At 48.6% G+C, this 20662-nt stretch overlaps 1 protein-coding gene across 1 annotated transcript in view; it reads right to left on the minus strand.

The window, feature by feature from the left end:
* The window catches only part of ACSL6 (acyl-CoA synthetase long chain family member 6), a 61051-nt gene extending 55993 nt beyond the window's left edge, over positions 1-5058 (minus strand). The window contains exon 1 of the mRNA XM_026507907.4: positions 4965-5058. Within this exon, the coding sequence (XP_026363692.2) occupies positions 4965-5013 (49 nt within the window). The 5' untranslated portion in view covers positions 5014-5058. The remainder of the gene's footprint in view (positions 1-4964) is intronic.
* Between the last annotated feature and the right edge of the window lie 15604 nt (positions 5059-20662).

A 20662-nucleotide genomic window follows, 5' to 3' on the forward strand; every position in this document is an offset into this window, starting at 1 on the left:
AAATGTTCTACAAAACCAATCACCTGCAGCTATGGGTTTGACCTTCCTTCCTTCTTCCTTCCTCCCTCCCTCCCTTCAGCAAACACTTTTGGAGCACCTCCTTCTGCTCTGGGTTCTTAGCACTAAGGGTTCCCCAGGGAAGGCTGAGCTGTCCTGCCTGCAAGGAGTTCACACCTGCTTTCCCCCCACTGCTTCTACCACCTTCGCATCATCCCCCAGGTAGGCATGGAGCCTGGCACCCAGTAGGAGCACACCCAAATTCTGTTATTTGCTAATTTATGTGTGGTAAGAAAACACCATTATTAAAATAAACTGTTTTCACAGAATTCTTCCTATCCTTCATTCATGCAATCAACACTGGTGCACGTGGTGCCTGGTCCTGGACTGGGGCTCAGCGAGGAGAAATTCTGGCCCTGCCCTCCAGGAGATCATAGTGTAGGAGCCCAAAGACTGCAAGTCAGTCTTTGGAACAGGGGCCCCTAGGTGATGCGCGTGGCATGTGGCACACAGAAGTAGTGTCATCTTGGCCACCCACATGCCCAGTTTGGGCTAAGTTTCTTTGACGCAGCCACTACATACACAGAACAAAGCCCAGGTGCCTGCGCTGGTATTCTAGAGCCTGCAGATCCCAGCCCTGGTGACCTCACTGGCCAAGCAGAGTATGTCCCCAGATTTCCTTCACTCCTACGGCCTATCTTTCCTCATACTTATCCTTCTGCTGGGAATGCCTTGTTTCCCTAACTCCCTTTCTGTAGGTCAGAACCCTGTACCCACTTAAGGAAGGTCTAGCTCAAACTAACATTTAAGGGGACCTTTCCTTTGTGCCAGCCCAGCTCTTGGCACTTTATGCCTGTCCTGTCTTTAAACCCTCCTCTTTCCAAGGACCGCTCCCTTGCTTGTGCCCACTGCTGAGCCTGCTGGAGGGCTCGGGCCCTGGCTGCTCATACCTGGTGGTCCCTCCCTGGACTGCTCCTAGCTCTTAGGAGTTGCTTCCCCTTTGAACCTCCCTGAGTCTCACTGACTCATCTATTAAATGGGGATAACAGCATCACCGTGTTATGGGAAAGATGACATGAAAGCTTAGGGAGCTGTAGATCACGGTGCTTGGCACATGGTAGGTGCTCAGGGAAGCAGCAGTCAAATCAGTAAGTTTGCAACAACACTCCCCCCACCCACCCCATAAAACCAACCCCCCTCCCACAGTACTTCATTGAATGAATATTTGAGTGCCTACTACGTACCAGGCTAATTACATAGCTAATGACAAAGTGCAGCTTGTGTTATACAAACGCCTGTAAATGTCGCCTCCTTTTGCAAACAAGCCAGAGCCTCACACTCACTTATCCTGCTTGCTGTGTGTATGGGACGGCCCTGGGTCCCATCTGGGCCTGTAGCCAAGCCAAAGTCAGCCTTCTGAAGGTCAACCTAAGAGCCCTTACAATCACGTGGGACAGAAAACCAGCCAGAGAGCAGACTGGCCAGGTTCTGACGCCCTCTGGTGTCGGTGTGCTGTCACTGGTGGGACCCTTTTATACTACCACAGGTTGGGCAAGATAAGGCGCTGAGGTCAGAATTCTCCCACGGAGCAGTGCACTGTGTGCAAATCTCAATTTTCTTTTGCGAGGCACGCCCTCAGCTGTTCTGCCTGGAGCTCCACAATGTCAGGGTCCTAAGTGCCTACTTGGGTCCCCTGGAACAGCTCCAGATCTCATACTAGTCCTCCACTCTAATGGGAGCCTGGAATCAGGTGAAGATCTGATAGGGCTGAACTCGGCCAGGCTGTGCACATCTGCAAACTGCCCCAGACACTTACAGCCCTATGGCTGCCACATCAGTCTTTGCCACCTGGGGCCAGCCCCATTCCCCAGGGTCACAGCTTGGGCCTCCTACCTTCCCCTTCCAGAAGCCCAGCCGCAACCTGAGCCACATCGAATCTTATCGGAAACATCAACAGCCGCTCTGCGCCCTACCAGCCTCCCCCTGCTGGCTCAGCCTGGCCACTGCAGCTGAGTGGAGAGCTCCTTTGCCGCCTAAAGAATACCCCTTTCCTCCAGAATCCCCTGCTATCCAGACTCCATCCTCCTCCCACAACCTAGGTTCCCGGGGCACAAGACCCCGAAGACACACTCCCCCACGGTTCTTCCTGCACCCCTTGGCCAGCCTGACTTTCTACCCGGAGTTTGGCCTATCTGCCTCTGACAAACATTTCTGTATGCGGCAGAAGCCTATTAAGATGCCACTGATGGTCAGGTTTGCAGTTGAGCAGAATGGACCTTGTCCAAGGGCATGGGGCTGCATCAACCTAGAGGGAAGGATGCCCTTTTGGAAATTCACCCACTAAGAGGAGTGCCTCTTTCTACTTTGCCCAGTGGTGCCATATGGCCAGGCAGAAGTGCCAATCCGTTGCTCCCACAGTCCTCTGAGTGCTCACGGCACTGAGATCAACCATGTTTTCCCATGCCAGGTGCAGCATCTGACTCAGGCTGTAGCCATTTTATTTGTTTCCTTGTTTCCTACTCAACACACAGGTGGGATTTGGGCTGGCCCAGGACTCAGCGATGGCCTCCTCAGAGGGGAAGAAGACAGACGCAGCTCTTGTTCTCCTAGGGCTCAGAGCACATGGCTACCTCCCCAAGATAGCCAGTTCTTCCTCCAGGGGCTTCCTCCTACCCTTCACATCATCCTCTCCCTGCAGTCCCCCGAAGGCAGCTCTTGTCTCCTTAGGGCCACAATGGGTGACATAAGCACATAACTCTCCTAAAGAGTGACATCACCTTGAGGGTCATCTCCTGTTTCTAGGTGAGCCAAAGGGATCTGATAGCTGCCTAGGGACCCGGGAGATTACAAGGCCGAATGTGTTGTCAGTCTTAGCCTAGGAGCTCTCTCTCTCACCCCAGAGAAAGGCTGGGGTCCAGGCAAAGTGCCAAGCAAGGTGGACACACGATCTGGGAGTGCCCTTACAGGCGTATGGGGTATTCCATCCAGTGATCACTACTCAGTCTCTTACTATTACGCCAAGTGTGGCGTCTCTGAGGAATTTCCTGTTTGCACCGAGCATCTTGCCCTGTACAGAAGCAGCTGCCACCTGCACCAAGTCTCCTTCCCTGACCACTCCAAGGCCTCCATACAGTCCAGCAGAGAGGCAGTTTCCCCATTCAGGGAGGCACGTGACCACTTTGAGAAATACTCCACAATGAAGCAGGACGGGGAGGCCAGTTTGAGTCAGTGTCTGCTGAACCCCAATTTCAGACCAAGGACCTAATGCTGTGAGGGGCTTTTTCTCATAGGTTGCTGATTACTCCCGGCGCATGTGGCCCTGTAGTCCCCAGACATCTCCCTGTAGCTGCAGAAGACCAAAGTTCCAGAGAGCTGCCCTTGGACCCACGGCTGGGTGAGGGCCTACTAAGGGTAGAGCAAAGGGTCCTGGCACTAGGGAAAGGCTCTGAGACCATCACCCAGTAAACGGTGGCTGTTATTATCACCACCCTCAAACTCATCATTACTTCGGTAACTCCTGCCCCTTACCTGTGACCCCAGCTCTAGCCCAGACCTTGCCTGCTGGATGAGCACATCAGGCCTAGAGTGGCCCTGCACAGCCTGACCTCAGACACCAGCAGACAGAAGGAGCTTAGGGAGCTGAAGGGATTAGAGAGGCCTCACTCACTCCCTGGCTCAGCTCGGGGGGGGAAGTATCCCTGTGGCCCAACTCAGGGCAGTGTTGGGGGGGGGTGATTACCTGTCCCACCAACCCTCAAAGTTCAGGCCTGATACCACCATGCACTTAGCAATGATTGCTCAATTAAAACCTCACATCAAATCCCACTCTGCCAGATATTACTAACCATGTGACACTGGGCAAGTCAATCAACCTCTGAACCTCAGTGAGAAAGGGAAAGCACCACCAAACTCCTAGTATTTGCTGTGAATTTTAAATAATACAGGTAAAGTTTCAGGTAAGGATTTCAAAAGGGTTGGCTTCCCCTTCTTTGGCTCAAAAGGAACCTTATTACCTCCTCTGGTGCTGCAGTTTGAATGTGAAATAACAAAAAACACTAACGTTCATAGAGTATCTGCTCTGGACTAGGTCCCTTTCAAGGCCAGTTTAAGGTTGGCAACACTTCACATACCTTATCAGGCTTAAACCTGCACATGGGCAGCCGGAAGTGGAGACCCTGTAGTGGTATTATACCCTGGAGGAACACGAGGCTCTCAGAGGGGACTGGCTGGTGCAGGCAGCAGAACTGGTGGATGAACGGGCCTGTGGTGAGACCCCAGGTGTGTGTATGTTGGGGGAGGAGGAGGGAGGAGTGCTGGGCAAGGATTCAGAAAGTGTCCTCATAGCCTCCTAAAAGAATGCAGGGGCGAGGAGCTGACTCCTGTAATGGGGGAGGGGAGAAGGCTGGGAGCAGCGGGGACACAAGCACTGGTCAGAGCTGAGGAGTCAGGGGAACGAACACCTTTTTACAGAAATCTTAGGAAGATTTCTGGCTCAAGGGTGGGCAGTAAGGGGTCTTGAGGAGACCCCTGCCCAGGATCAGGAAGCCCCAGGCCAGTGCTGGTTACATCTCCGACCTTCAGCAAAACGTCGGGGACCAACACCCTAGGTTTCTGGATACTGGGGATGAATAAGGATGCATCACGTCTGTCCCTTGGGGGACGGGTGGGCTCGGCCTAGTCTGATCACCGATGGTGCTCGCTATAAGGAGAGAGGGTGCGAGAATTGGAGCGAGGTTGTTGTACGGTCCTGAGAGCAAGGCCCCTCATTTCCACACACCTAGCTGCTTCTCAAACCCGGAGCCCGCCAGAATTTGGGGTGGGGGGACGACCTGGGAGGCCGGGGTGCGGGGAGGAGGCTTGAAGGGACGGTTCAGCAGCAGGGACTGGGGGCTCACTTCCAGCCGGGGCCAAGACCCCACAGCGCGGTGGGGATGGGGGTCTGGGACGAGGACAGAACGGGGACTTACCCGCGAACAGCCAGAGGGATCCCCCGGAGACGAGGAAGAAGGTCAGCATGTCGGTGAGCGGGGCCCGGCCTGGCCCCGCACGGCCTCCCCGGCCCGCAGCCCCGCAGCCCCAGCAGTCGCCGCGCCGCCGCCGCCGCCGCCGGGTATTTTTAGCCCCCGCCCCCCGGCTCCGCAGCGCCCCCCCTCTCAGCGCCGCTGCGGAGTCCTGGCAGGAGGGGGAGGGCGCGGTGCGCGCTCCTTACGGGAGCCCCCCTGCCAGCTCCACAGCCTGCGGAGTCCGGGGCGCCCCCAGCGCTGCGAGCAGAGTCGGAACCGCCGAGGCCCGGGCGGGGGAGGGGCCGGCCGCAGCGCCGACCAGCTCTCTGCGCCCCCACCCCCAACGTCGGGACCAGGCGTTCTGGGGAAACGGGTACGAGAGGGGCGCACGGGAGACGAGCGCGGGAGCGTGACGCCGAGCCCACCCCACTGCTGCGCGACCCTTACCCCGCGTGACCCTGCCTTTGATGGCTGGGCAGGCTCGGGTGGCAGAGGGGTTGCAGTCACCTGTTCTAGGAGGTGCCTGTGGGCCGGTTCCCGCTGACGCTGATGCCCCCTAGGACCCAAGTTCACAGACACCAGAAGCCTCCGGGTGCCAAGTCCGTAAGCCAGTGAGGAGAGAGGTGGTGAGGATCTGTGCAGGCTCTGGCAAAGGAACTACGAGGCTGGATTAGTGCCCAGATTCCCTGGGGACCCCAGACCTCAGATCTCCCCTTCTGGGAAGGTTGGATCTGAGGCAACCAAGATGGGGTCACAGGAGGTCACAGGAAGCCACATGGAATCACAGGTGTTTCTTGAGGACACAGGCAATCATGGTCTTCATACATAGCTATTTGTGGCACATGAGACCTCAAGAAGCCCCTCATAGCTGCAGTGAATGGCTACACAGCCACCCACAGCCGCATATGGCCACATTGCTGGCTGAGGGGTTGGACACCTTCTGTTTCAGTGTCTGGGATGGAAGGAGAAAGCCCAATGCTACATTCTTCTGCAAGAATAAGTGTAGGATAAATGTAGATATCCTGCTGGGCCCTACACCTACACCTGGATTTCAAGGTCACCTCCTCCCAACACTCTTGCCTGTTCTCAAATGTGCATGTCCCACCAGGCATCCAGCACCGAGGACAGCGCTCAAGCAGCCCAATCCAGAATATATGCAACCCTCCCAGGCCAGGCACTTAGCTGACCCAGAAAGAAAAGGGTAGGAAACCAGAAGGTAGAGGCCAGGTGGCATAGAGTGGAAGAGCCAGAGGTCTCTTCAGACCCACCAGAGACCACCTGCCCTGTCTGTGCATATGCTCAGCAACTTAGTCGTTAGGAGGTGAGTTTGTGCCGCAGCCTGTGCCTGCAGTATTCCTATATGGCATATGTGTGCCCAGCCCCATCCATATACACCCTGCAGATGCAAATGTGCAAATGTGTGCCTCTGAGACACTTCCCATATTTATGATAGGACCTTCCACCTTCTTTCCTATCGCAGGATCTGGACTCTGGGAGAGATGCTCCTGCTGGAACCCAGGCACAGCCTGGCAGGGACTTTGATGGAATCTCTCATACTCCAGGCTTGGAAGGCTCCTTCAAAAGGATGCCACATGTCTGTCAGAATCCCCCCACCCCAACTCCTACTGGCAGCAGATTAACTGAAGACCTACTGGTGCTCAAAAGGAGAACCAGGGGGAACCAGAAGGCTGGGAAGAAAGAAGGTATCTCTCCAGATCAGATTAGTCTACAGAGATGGGCAGGCAATTTCTCCATAGGGCAGAGGGCCAACAAAGAATTTCCTTGTGGAGCAGGGGGCCCAGAAGCCCTGCTGTTAGCCTCAGGCCCAGCCTTCCTCTACAACACTCAGGTGCAGAAACGCTCCAGGCCCTTGCGTGGCTCCTGGCAGCCTCTTCTCCAGAGTGATGTCATGGGACACATTTAGCCCAGCCTCCTGCAGGATGTCGCATCCAGTTACTCTTCCTACAGATGTCTCTGCTACTTGTGAATATTTGATTCAAAAAGATGAGCTGGAGCTGTGACACATTACAGCTTAACTGAGTATTTTCCTGTTTTCTTTGAGCATGGCTTGCCTCCCCCTACTCCCTGAGGGTGGGGATTGGAAGACTATGGGCCTGGCTGTGGAATCACGGGCCAGATATCTTTCCTCTTTAGGCCTATTCCTACCCCTGGCTATAGGGACTTGTTCTTTTCTGTCCTTGGCTCCAGAGGTCTCTTTCCCCTTCCGTGGGTGCCCATCTGTGGACCTTCTGTGGGCCTCAGCAACTGTGACTCTGAGGCATCCAGACTGCATGGGTATGACAGCCATGGAAACCCAGCAGGAGAGGACCCAGGGCCCAGAAGTATCTAGACCAGGCTGGAGAGCCCTTGGACTTCTCTCTTTGTCAGCAAGATCAGCCACAATAATGGCCAGCCCAGTTCACATCTATCTCCTCCCAGCTTAGCACCTCTGAGAGAGCAGGCAGGTAGGATCCTGATCATGTTTTCAGACCCTGGCCCAGGGTCTGGTCCAGAGAATGCAGAGAATATTTTCTTCTTCAACAGAGTAGGAAACCAGTGTCTAGAGAACAGAACATCTGCCTTAGGTCACACAGTAACTCTGGCCTTTAGAATCTCCTCCCTCCCTCCCTCCCTCCCTCCCTCCCTCCCTCCCTCCCTCCCTCCCTCCCTTCCTTCCTTCCCTCATTCAGCTAATGTTCACTAACACATTTGGCCCCCTGCTGGGAACCAAGGAGGGAAAAAGGCAAACAAGAAACAGGGGTAATGAGCAGTTCAGATGGTGAGGGTGAGGACACACATTTGATCCTAGCCTCACCCAGGGGAGACATCCTGAAGGAGGAAATATTCGAATGGGGCCTTAAAACTTGCCAAGCATCAAAGTGGAACAAAAGACACCACTCCCGGTCCTGGCTGTTGTTCTACCATGCTGTGCAGCCCTGGGCAAGCTCTTGTCCCTCTCTGCATTCACTGATACAAGGAGGAGCTAATCTAGAGGTTTCTGAGCATCAGGATTAACTAGCCATGACTCTGCTGCCTCTTGATCATCACAAATGGCCACCCTCTGGTCTGTGAGGCCCGGTGTCCACTACTCTGTGTCTAGCCTGACAGTGGCCCCAAGAGCCAGACGAGGATGGGCTCAGCCACTCTGGGCTCAGGTTTTCCTGAAGTTAGGATATCTGAGCCATGCTCCTCTGACAGTGGTGGAACCTCTGTTTTTTGCTTTGTTTTGCTTTTTTTTTTTTTCTTTTAACTCTCCAACATTTCTTAACATTCTTCTTTATTTTGATAGCCTCCCACATAGTAAGTACCACCTTACTATGAAAAAGAGCGAAGTCTCTTTTTCAGCCTCCTTTGCGGGAAGGGGTGGATAAGTGACTTAGACCATGCCAATGAGATATAGCCTTGTAAGCCTTTGATTCGAAACCCAGCAATAAGCAAGAGGAAGTTGTATGTGTGGTCTCCATCTTACTGGCACAGGCTGGTAGCAGAAACAATGCATACAGGACAGTTTGTAGAGTTGTTCCTAGAAGCTGAGATCTGACCCTTTTTCTTGAACCTTCCCCCAAATTCTGTGAGCTACCTAACATTCTTTAATGTGCTCCTTTTCTGCTTAGAATAGTTAATATGGAGTTTGTTGCTTGTAGTCAAGAACTCAGATTGACCTACTCACTGTCCCACTGCTAAAGGTCTTTCTAGCCCTTACAGCATCATGCTCCCACACCCTCATTCCTGCATATATGAGGAAATGGAAGCTCTAGCTGGTGGGCCTATGGGAACTGAGCCTGGCTTTTGTTTCTCTTCACTCAGAACCACAAATCTGAAGAGCTGAGCCAGAATTTGAAACCCTATCCAGAGAGAAGGCTTGGGATAAATGATGAAAGGGGTATAGAACTGAAAACGAGTTTCAACACATGTCTTTCATTGAATAGTAGTATTTTCCCCCTGGATTAATAACATTGTTCAACGTAAAAATGTAGAAAATACAGGAGAGAATAAATGAAAGTCATGTGTAATCTCACTTCCCGAGGATAATGACTAATGAGGTTTTGTATATTTTCTAACAATAATAATAGTAACAATAATATCAAACATTCATATAGTGCTTAGTATGGACCAGGCATTCTTTCTTTTTTTCTTTTTTTAAGATTTTATTTTTAAGTAATTTCTACACCCAATGTGGGGCTCAAACTCACAACCCTGAGATCAAGAGTCCTGTGTTCTACTAAATGAGCCAGCCAGGCAACCCCAGCTAGGCATTATTTATAAGTATTTTACATATGTGTTACAGACTGAACTGTATCCCCACCCCACCCCGAAATTCATATGTTGAAGCCCTAATCTCCAATGTGATTGTATTTTAAGACAGGGACTTTAAGGAGATAATTTAGGTTAAATGAGGTTATAAGGGTGGAGTCCTGATCTAATAGATATAGTGTCCTTATAAAAAGAGAAAGAGACACCAGGAGGGCACACACACAGAGAAAGACTGTGTTGAGGATGCAGTAAGAAGGCAGCCATCGGCAAACCAAGTAGAGAGGTCTCATCAGATACCAACCCTGCCAACATCATGAACTTGGACTTCCAGCCTGCAGAGCTGTGAGAAAATAAATTTCTGTTGTCTAAGCCCCCTAGTTTGTGGTACTTTGTTATGGAATCTCTAGAAGACTGATACAGTATGTTAAGTCCTTTAATCTTTTTATCAGTCCTGTCTTTCCCCCATTCATAGCAGAGTTCAATAAATATTTGTTAAATGAATGAATGATGGATACAGTTTATTCAGCACCATATGTTTCTTTTTTAAACCTAACCACATGAGTATTTTGTCCATGTTATTACCTCTCTAAATTTAAAAAATGGATACATGATAATCATTCATGCATTTATTCAGTTAACAAGTATATGTTGAGTCCCCACTATGTGCAAGGCATTGTGTAGGTACTGGTGATGTAGCAGTGAACAAACAAACAAAAAGTCTCTGCCCATGTGCAGTGTGCTTGCTCCATGGAAATCCCATTGCCTAGCTGTCACACATGGATTAACCCATGCATTTAGGAAGGTTTCTTTTGACTGAAAGTTCTCTGATGAGCCAACTAGACAGACAAAGCAACCAGTTTCTTCACTTTTGAAAAGATCAATTAAATGACTCAAAGTCTGCTGGGATTTCCACAGAAGGACAAAGATGAGGGCCTTGGAATTTGTCCTGAGTCCACAGGCCTGGAAGTTAGGGCTAATCAAGCCACCAACACCACATCCTGAAGAGTCACCTGTGTCTTCCACTCACACAGGTCAGGATTTGATGGGAAATAAATCATATTTTTAAGACTTTGAAAGTGAAGCAAACAAAAAAATTGGAAGGAAATACAGATGAATGTTTATACTATCTGGGGGTAGGGAAAATGTTTTTAAGTACAACAAAGAGGGCAGAAACCACAAAGGAAAACACTGGTAGATTTAAAGATCTGACTACATGCAAATTTTAAACGTCTGCATCTTAAAAACTACCATTAAAAGAATCTAACAGATAAATAGGTAACTTGGAAAAAGTATTTATAGCACAGATAACTTGCAAAAGGTTTTGACATGTAACCCAAATCAAGAAGAAAAAGACAAATAAGCAAAGGACATGGACAGGGAATTGAAGAAAGAAGAAATACTGCCCTTCTCTGCATAGCTGGCCATGGAGGTGAATGCTTGAGTTACAGCCTGGAGGTCACCATCCCTTCTCCTCTCTCCTTCCACCAAAAACTGGTGGGGTCCCCTCTCCCAGCCATGTCGGAGGGGTGTTCAGAGGACCAGCATTCCAGAAGCTCCACCTCACTCATCTGGAAGGATCTCCCCCACCCCGTTCACTATTCTCATCTAACAAGAATTCAGACCCTTCTTCCTGGCGACCACCACCTAGGCAGCTCAGCCCACAGGCCATGCCAGATGATCTCAATAATAAAAGGAAGGTAGAGATCAGAAAAAGGCATGAGCACCTGAAGGTCTGACATCCTGCAAACCCCTTCTGAAAGGCAGTTTGGCAAGGTGTCTCACAAACCTCAGAAAATTCTTACCTTTGACTACTACCAGTGGGTTTGCTTGGGAATGAGCACAAAGGGGAAACATCAGGAATTATTTGTTCACAAGGATTGTCATTGCAATATTATTTACAACAGTGCCAGATTGGAAACTGCCCAAATATTCAATCACAGAGCTGAACTGGTTTTTGTACATCTATAAGATGGTATGTGCACTGCTGCCCATAAAAATGATGATGCAGAACACTGCACAATGACACAGAGAGATGCTCATGGCGTGTGGCCAACTGAAAAATGCAGCTTATAAAAACAGTATATTCAGTGCAATTCCAATTATGTTTGAAAGCATTTACATATTCATGGAAAAAAATGGACAAAAGAAGAATAGTTGTTATCACTGAGTGGTGGGATTATAAGGTTTTTTTCTCTTCTTTGAATTCATCCGTGTTTTCCAAATTTTTTACAGTGAATAGACATTTTTTTTAACAAGGAGAAACCTACTATAAGAAGAAGCCATTGCCAGAGCCCTCTCTCCCTTCAGAAAGGGCTGGGGTATTGGAGAGTGAAAGCAGGCCACGGGAAGATCTTTAGAGAAATCAAATGGCAGGAACCGCAGGGTGTGAGTAAAGGGTCAGTGCTATGAGACTCCTTACCTCCTGACCCTGGGGGCTCTAGGCATCTGCCCCAGGCTTCCTTTTCTCTGGCAGCCATTAGAAGTCCTCACTGAGCTGGGGTGGAGAGGGAGATCAGGGTTGGAGGTGGCCATGAGGACCTTTAGAGGGGCTCATGTCAGCCCAGGAAGATGTTACAGAGGGAGGGGAGGCAGGCAGAGGCAGACTCTATTAGACGTGGTGGAAGGAGATCTCGAGGAGGGGCCAGGTACCAAGGACTTACGAATTTCCAGAAGAGGATGATGCGTTCCTGGAGGCAGGTGGGATGCTTCCCATCTCAGAGCTCAATATAGGGAACCAAAAAATCAATGCCTAAGTCACTGACCATGTGAGCTCAGATCCAAGGAAAACAAAAACAGTGTTTTGGCGGGAGGGGGGGTGGGGGTGCTCTCTAAGATCTGGGAGAAAACCAAGAACACAACATAGAACACTTCAAAGGCGGGAGGAAAACCACTAGAAATCTCCTATAGGGTGCCAGAAAAGTGCCAATGGGCTCTGCCAAAAGAAAACAACCCCAAGGACCAGGGGCTGATCACCCAGAAAGGCCAGCTCGGCGGGGGCCCAAGACATCTGAACCAGCTGTCCTGTCCTCCCCAATCCTAGAGGCCCAGGGAGGCTCAGGGACTTGCTTAGGGTCACACAGAAAACTAAGATGAAGACCAAACCAAACCTTAGGCTTTCTAACTCCCAGCCTCATGGATCACCCATTACCCTCCAGGGAGAATTTTCTTAAAACATTTGATAATAGAAGGAATCCCTCGATTGTACAAATTATTTGAAACTATATAAAAACATTATTTGCCATCCAATTAAATTTATGAGGTAAATGTAGACAGAATTCCAAAACTTGATTTTTAAACAACTAAAAATAGATAAGCCAATGTCAGATACAGGCACAAAAATCCCAGACGAAATTGTAACAGACAGATTAAACATGTAAATCGAATTTTCACTAAAATAAAATAGACCCTAGCTGCAGGGTGCCCGGCTGATGTGGGATAAGCAGCCAGGGGCCGTGCCCTCAGCTGTGTGCAGCGTCTTCCAGGGGCAAATGCACGGTGAGTGCAAGTTCTGCTCCCACTCTCAGATATAAGCATGTTAGGGTTATCGCTGCACCAACTTCTCTAGAAAATGTTGCTCTTACTATGCCCTTCATTCCATCTACAAGTTTACAAAATGGGCTACCAAGTTCACACAATGTGACTCTGTCCCCTGGTCACTGGTAACTGGTCCAACAGCTGGACCCAAATTCCCTGGGAATTTGGGATTGGAATTTTGGTCCTTTTCTGTAGACAGCACACATCTGCAGAGAATGTGAAAAATGAAGCAAATGTGCCCAGGACAGCAGAGATGAGAAACAGAGAGGAATTCACTATTCAGTTCTCTACGGGGTCAGTGAGGGGTAGGGAGAGTCAGTATAAAACAGCAGACCAGGAGAGCGATCAGGCCCACTATGTTGGATCTCAAAACAAATCCTGGGTAAAGATTTCCAGCCCATCTGTGATGGACTTGGAGTTTCTGGGGGCCCTCATTTCTGGCTGTGCCCACATCCCTGATTTTAGGGCCCTCACGAGCCCAGCTGCATCCCTACATTTAGAACATGTGAGGTACCCTCCAGGGACCCTCGCAGTCCCTTGTGCTAATATACCTAATTTTGCGGCTGAAGATATCGAAGCTTAGGGAGCTGAAGTAACCTACCCAACATCCCAAGGCAGCCTGAGATTCGAATCCAGAGCCATTTAGCTCCCACACCTGTGTTCTTTCCATTATACCTACAAACAGGAAAATTGGCAAAAGTTACCTAAAGAGGAATCCACAAGAATCCCACATCTTTTCTTAATAAAACCTCTGAAAATTAGGAATAGAGGATTTTTTTTATGTAAAAGAAGGAAAAAGTTAATTTCTTGGGAAGAGGACATTTGAATTTGGGAGTCAATATATTTTTCAGTGGGAAAAGATGGCAAATGTAACCTCAGCACCCCCAGTAATCACAGGCATTGCTCTCCTCCCCAAAGCTGTGATGTGGTTTATGTGTGGGCAAACCCCGGATGGAAGGAAAGAGAATATCCCCTGCATCGTAGAAATACCAGGGCCAACCACGAGCTCTCAGTGATGACACAGCCGCGGGGAATTCACCCAAAATACCAGAGCATCTGTATACCTGTGCTGTATAATCCCAACCCCATTCAAAATAACTTCAAAAAATATATTTTTAAATTTATTTTAAAGATTTTATGTATTTATTTGAGAGAACACGCACCTGTGCACCCCTGGGGGGGGTGAGGGGAGGGGAGGGAAAGAGGGAGAGGGAGAAGCAGGCTCCCCACTGAGCAGGGAGCCCGATGCGGGGCTAGATCCTGAGATCATGACCTGAGCTGAAGGCAGACGCTTAACTGACTGAGCCACCCAGGCGCCCCTCAAAAAATATTTTAAATCTATAGAATGAAAGTTCCCAAACAAGGAAAAGATAATGGGATGTGAAACACCCAGGATGGAGCTGCTGGGCCAAGCATGTGATGAAGAGAGGAGTTTCACAAGGTGAATTCCCACAGACCCTGGGGTAGAGTGAGGTGGGAGGACTCAACCCCAGACAGCTGTACAGAGTCAGACTGAAACACACACGGCCACCCCCTCCACCCAGGTCGGTGTCACCCCCTCCACTAAGCACTCAGGCTGCCGTCATGCTCAGCCATCTGGCATTCAGGAGACACTTAATGAAAATTTGGTGTTGTAGAAGTTTCGAATGACAGAGGATGTAAACACCCATAGGACTCAACCTGGTGGAGAATTAGAAGCAATGTACACATAGGATTTGTGCCTGAGTCAGCATGAGCCTTGTAGAAGCAGGGAGGATGGACCTCTAAACTCTTCCCTAGGAAAGATCAGGAAGAATTTCTTCAGGTGGTGAGGGGCAGTTGAAGGAAGACAGAGCACTGGGGAGACAAGTCCTCCTTCCAGGTATCTCTGCTCCCTCTGGACCCCTTCCCAGGACCTTGCCCCACAACATACACATTCAGCCTCTCCTCCTCCTTGGGTCCTACCATGCCCATCACCATGTTCCTCAGGGGTGGGTCCTCTTGCCAGAGCACAAAGTTCAGGGGCTCTAACCAAGGCCTGCGTCTGCTGAACCTCCTGCCTTATTAACCCTAACTCCCTCCACATGCTCTCTGTTCCACTGGGTTTGTGCTCTTCCCAGGAGACCTGTTTCTGTGGCTGCTTGCCTGGGAGGATCTTGTCCCTCCTGCTTCACCCTAAAGATCTATGCATCCAGAGCAGATGGGCTTTCCAAGACAAGCACAAATGATCTTACTGGGGAAGATCATTCATTTCCCTCTGAGGACAAGAGTGCGTGCTGATCTGTACTCCTGCCTGGGGTTCCTCAAACTGAGTGCTGCTGCCATATGTGGATGGAAGCTTGAAAGAGGAAAGAGGGTAAAAACTAAGAGAAGCAACTAAAAACTGTGGTACTAAATAGAAATGTTTATATAAGATGTCTGAATATTTATTATATATAAAAATAGACATAACAGAAAATACACAGAACAAATATTTCATTCACAAAACAACAAAAAATAGAAAATAACTGGGTGGGGGGTGGTGCCTGGGTGGCTCAGTCGGTTAAGCGTCCAACTCTTAGTTTTGGCTCAGGTCATGATCTCGTCATAGTGTTGTGGAATCGAGTCCCACTTTGGGCTCCGTGATCAGCAGGGTCTGCTTGGATATTCTCTCCCTCTGCCCTGTCCCCCACTTGTGCTCCCTTTCTCTCTTAAAAAAAAAAAAAAAAAAAAAAATATATATATATATATATATATATATATATATATATATATATATATATGAAAATAACTGGGAATAAACAAGATATGTATGGGACCTAGGTGAAGGATGCTATAAAACTTCACAGAAGACTTCAGTGAAAGGAGAAACTATTTTCCTGGATGAAAATACTAAAGATCACAAAAATGTCAATTCGCCCCACAATTGGGTCTATGTTTAATGCAGTCTCAGTTTTCAACTCAACAGAATGGATTTAAATTTAATTTAAAGAACATACCTGTAACAGTACTGGTTGAGAGCCGTCTTTGAAAGGAGAGTAATACTAAAAACTAAAATACCTCAATAGGTAATGTAATGGATAGCAGAAACATTAAGTCCGTGGCACTGGTACAGAAATCAGACCAACTGATTAGAAAGCTCAAACACGAAATCAAAATACTATGTGAAATTCTAAAAATTTCGCAACCCCTGAATATTGATTATATAAGTCAATGAGAAAAAACACTCCAGAGAGAATCAGAGGCGAGAAGATGACTAAGTAACAAAGAAAAGAAAATACAAAAGGCTAGTAAAAATATAAAAATTAGTCCCACAAGTAATCAAAGAAAAATTCAGTAGCAATTAGGTACATTGTTTCTATCAATTGTCAAGGTTTTAAAACACAGCCATAGGGGCGCCTGGGTGGTACAGTTGTTAAGGGTCTGCCTTTGGCTCAGGGCGTGATCCCAGCATTCTGAGATCGAGCCCCACATCAGACTTCTCTGCTGGGAGCCTGCTTCTTCCTCTCCCACTCCCCCTGCTTGTGTTCCCTCTCTCGCTGGCTGTCTCTCTATGTCAAATTAATAAATAAAATCTTTAAAAATAAATAAATAAAATAAAATAAAACACAGCCACAGATTCCCCTGGAAGGAGTGTAGGACATGGGTTTGGATCAACCTGTTTTGGGTGGGAGGGCAATTTGGCAAATGTATAGAAATTTTAAGTAAAGCACATTCAGTTCACAATCCCACTTCTAGGAACTAATGTGCAGAAACAGCTATAGATGAATATTCAAAGATGTTCAGCCTGATGTTACCTAGGGTATAAAAAATTCAAGGCAACTTCAATATCTAACAGTAGTGGGTTAGATAAATCAGTTAGTGTATACACATAGCCCAAAATATTTTCCAGCCATTAAACATAATGGCATAAGAGAATACATAATGATGCCAGAAAATGTTTACATTGCATTAAGTGAAAACAAATTATGAAATCCGCTCTAACTACAAATATTTATGGAGTGGCCACCATGTACTAGTGAACAAAGTAGATAAAATGTATATTCTCATAGAGCTTACATTCCCTTCTAAAATCTATAACCTGAACATAAGGTATGGTTCCAATTAACAGAAAGATGTGATGGGAAGGATGGCAGGAAAGACACAGAAAAAGTAAGGGATTGTCCCTGAGTTTGGGATTGAGGGTGGTTTTTGTTCTCTTTCTTGGTGCTTTTCTGAGCTTTCCAAACTTTCTGTAATGAGCATACATCACATTTGTAGCCAGAAAAAACAAACAAAACCGAAATGTCATCTTTTTCAAAGAATGCAAGTGGAGACCTGTGGAGTAGGTGGCTTTTCAAAACGGGGATTAGGGGACGCCTGGGTGGCTCATCCGGTTAAGCGTCTGCCTTCGGCTCAGGTCATGATGGAGTCCCGCCTGCTGCTCCCCCTGCTCATGCTCTCTCTTTGACAAATAAATAAATAAAACCTTAAAAAAAATAAAAACAACGAAAAACAGGGATTAGTTGTAAATACATCATCCAGTGCCATGGACAAGATAGGCTGGGGTGGGGATGGAGGTGAGGGGCAGTGGGGAAGGGCGCCATCAGCAGAAATGCATGTAGAATCCAGATAACACAGGATGAGCAGTGGGAGGAAAGAAAAGTCCAGGCAAAGGAACATCTTAAAAGTCTTTCTCTAATATCCTCCCCTACAGAATCAGACTGATCCTGATTACAGCTTCTTTCCCATGAGTCAGTGTCCTCTCATCACCAGGCATAGCTGAGGCCCAGGCCTCCCCTGAGCAGCCAGGATACACAGACAGGTTGCTCACTGCCTTGACTCAATCCTTCCTAACCTGTTTTGTTTCACCTTTTTAAATCTCTGCTGCCTTTTTGGAAATTGGGTTTCAGATTTGATCACTAATTATTTGATCACTTGTTCACTTTCATTCATTAAATGTTGTCACGTGGGCCCCTTCCAGGCAGTGGGTGGCTGAGAACCCTTTCCATACCTGAGGTGATAGAGACCCCCTTATCCCACCCTCAACAATCAGTCCAGCCAAGTCTAAGCCAAGTCTCTCTTCCACAGAGACCTGAGGTCTTGGAGTCAGCCATGGGTAGATCTTGCCCCCAGAATTAGAGATGGTCTGTGCATGCTGACCATCCCTCATGTGACTCCTTTCACTGGTGTGGATGGAGCTCTGGGCCGGAGTTGGGTGTTTTCTCTTTGTGGCATGAGCTGAGAAACAAGACAGCTCAGAAAGAGTTAATCCATAAAATACGATCATGACACATACAATGGCTTGGACCCAGTTTATAGGGCTTCTCCCAGGCCAAGTCCCACCATCATCCCGGGGCAGCCTCCAAGGGTGACCTGGACTGCTGGGACCCTGTTCCAGCCCTCTCCTTCCAGTCAATCACTTCTGAGACTCCTCTTCCATCACCCGTATCCTCACACATCTCAAACACATGACTTTCCGGCACTTGTGCTGTCCTTATCACCACGCCTGCAGTTGGAACCCTACTGTCCCTTATCCTGTCCAGCCCCAAACCCACTGCTGCCCATTCCCCCAACAATCACTTTGGCCAGTGCACAGGACTTCCTGTCTGTGCTGATCCCACATGGAGTGGGCCTTTTCCTCTTCTTCAAACCGTGTCCTGCCCTGGGCCAGCCAGGGCTGCAGACAAGAGGCGGGCGTGGGTAGTCACAGTGTGTTGCCAAAGCCAGGATCCACATCCTTGTTCTCATCTTGCTTTTCTCACTCACCAGTTTTCAATGTAGCTGAAGGGAAACATTTTTCTCTTTTACTTCCATGACAACACACTCCCTAGGCTTTCCTTCCCCCTCGCTGCTCCTTTGTATACTGCTGGCTTCTCCTCAGGGGCTGTCCTTCCTCCAAACATTACAGGGCCCCAGCGTTGAGTCTGCAGATCACCATTTACACGGACTCCTCAGGTGTCCTCTTCCAGCCTCGTGTTGGGGGTACTACCTATACACCAATGACAACTCAGTGTTCATTACCCAGTCCAACCTCTCTCCTGAGCTTCAGACTCCTACAACCAGCCTCCCCCCGGTAGCTCCCATTGGATATATAAGAGGCATCACCAGTGAGCCACACCAGTGAGGGCTGCTTTGCCAGCATCCATTCCATTCCCCCTGTTTTGGTAAGCAGATCCTCCTACTCACAGCTGCAGGGGAGCCTCCGATTGGTGAAGAAAATTAGTATAACTGCCTCCCTATTTCCCACAGTGATTGGTGACTCAAACTGGTCCTGTCAAACTGAACAAAATTTCAGGACTTTCATTTAATAGTTGGACAGCAGAAGCTTCTTCTAGTGGGTGTCAGGACTGAAACCAATGTAGCCATTTTGCTCCACTGAGGGAAGCCAGATTGAGGACAAAGCAAGATTTGAGGACCCATGGAAAAGCTTTGATCAAACCATGCCTAAATTCTAGACTTTTCAGTTGTCAGAGTCAATACTTTTCCCTTGATGTTTAGGCCAGCATTACCTGTACTTTCTTTACTTGGCAATTGGGGCATCATGATCCATGTAAGAACAAACAGAACTCTCATTTCTCACCACCCCATCAACCTGCTTTTCTGTGGTCTTCCCCATTTCAGTTCATGGCAGCCCATTCCATTCAGTGGCTTGGCCAAAACCCTTCAACTCATCTCTGACTCCATCTATACTCTCACACTCCATATCCTGTCAGCAACTTCATTGAATTCTACTTTCCAAATATATATGGAGTCCATCCACGCCTACCCTTGACCCATTGCTGTCCACTCTGTCACAGCAGCCAGACTAATTTTTGAAAAACCTAATAAATTAGATCATTTCATTTGCTTGCCTTGAAATCCTTCAACTTGGAATTGAAATCACGTCTAAGACACTATATGTGATCTAGCCCTGCCTACCCTTCTGACTCATCTCCTTCCACTGCCCCCTCCCCATCTACACTGATCTCTTCTTCCTCAAAACTCCCTGAAACCCATGATAGGCCTTGGCACTGCTCTTCTGTACTCCCATTCTTCCTACGGTTGCCTGTCTCTTGTCACTCATGTTCCATTTCAAGGATGCCTTGTTTGAGGACCTGGTCTCATGGTGCCCACTGAAACTTGATCAGTTTCCTATTTATTTTACTAATAACACTTATCACTGTTTGCAATTATCCTGTTCACATCTTTATCTTCTGCCTCTGTCCCTCTCCCAGGAGGGAGCTCCTTAGGGCAGACCCAGTCTTTCTTGTTCATTGCTGTATCCTAAGAACTAACACCCATTGCATTTGGACAGAGCATGAATTCCAGCAATGTGTGTGGCCATCACACAGAAGCAGAAGGTGGCCAAGCCTCATGCACATGGGATGCTCTGCCCCACTGCAGTAGAAGCCGAGTTCTGTCAGGTGTCTGGACGGAGCGGGGATATGGAGGCAGACGAGACAGTGTGGAGAATCTGTGAAGCTTTTAGGAACCGGGGCTTCAGGTGGTAGTTCACACTAGTTCCCAGCTGCGCTATGGAAAAAGCGTCAGAGAAAAAGATAGCCCAAGAAACCTCTGTGGCTGTAGTCACGGGAAGCCCCAAGTCAGAGAGGTCGTGGGGTGAGATGTGTGTGGGGAGGTCTCAAGTCACCCTGAGGCCTTTGGTCACAGATTCCACATGTGCTGCCCCTCCCCCCCCCCGGCCCCGCATCTCCCTACCGTCAGAGATCCTGGCACCAGCAACCACACTGACCACTGCAGCTCCACAGGCAGAAGATGCCGTCTCGGAGAGAGTGGGCACTGCTGCCATTGCAGGCCTCAGGTCAGATCCAGGACTCTGTTGAACTGAGGCCACTCAGGCCCATGCTGGGGAGGGGGTACTGTGCACATTTCCTGGCACACACTTCCTTTCTCCTTTTAGATGAGCAAACATTGTTGCTGAGGCCTTGGCCACA

The sequence above is a fragment of the Ursus arctos genome, unplaced genomic scaffold (assembly GCF_023065955.2).
Source record: "Ursus arctos isolate Adak ecotype North America unplaced genomic scaffold, UrsArc2.0 scaffold_5, whole genome shotgun sequence".
Lineage (NCBI taxonomy): Eukaryota > Metazoa > Chordata > Mammalia > Carnivora > Ursidae > Ursus > Ursus arctos.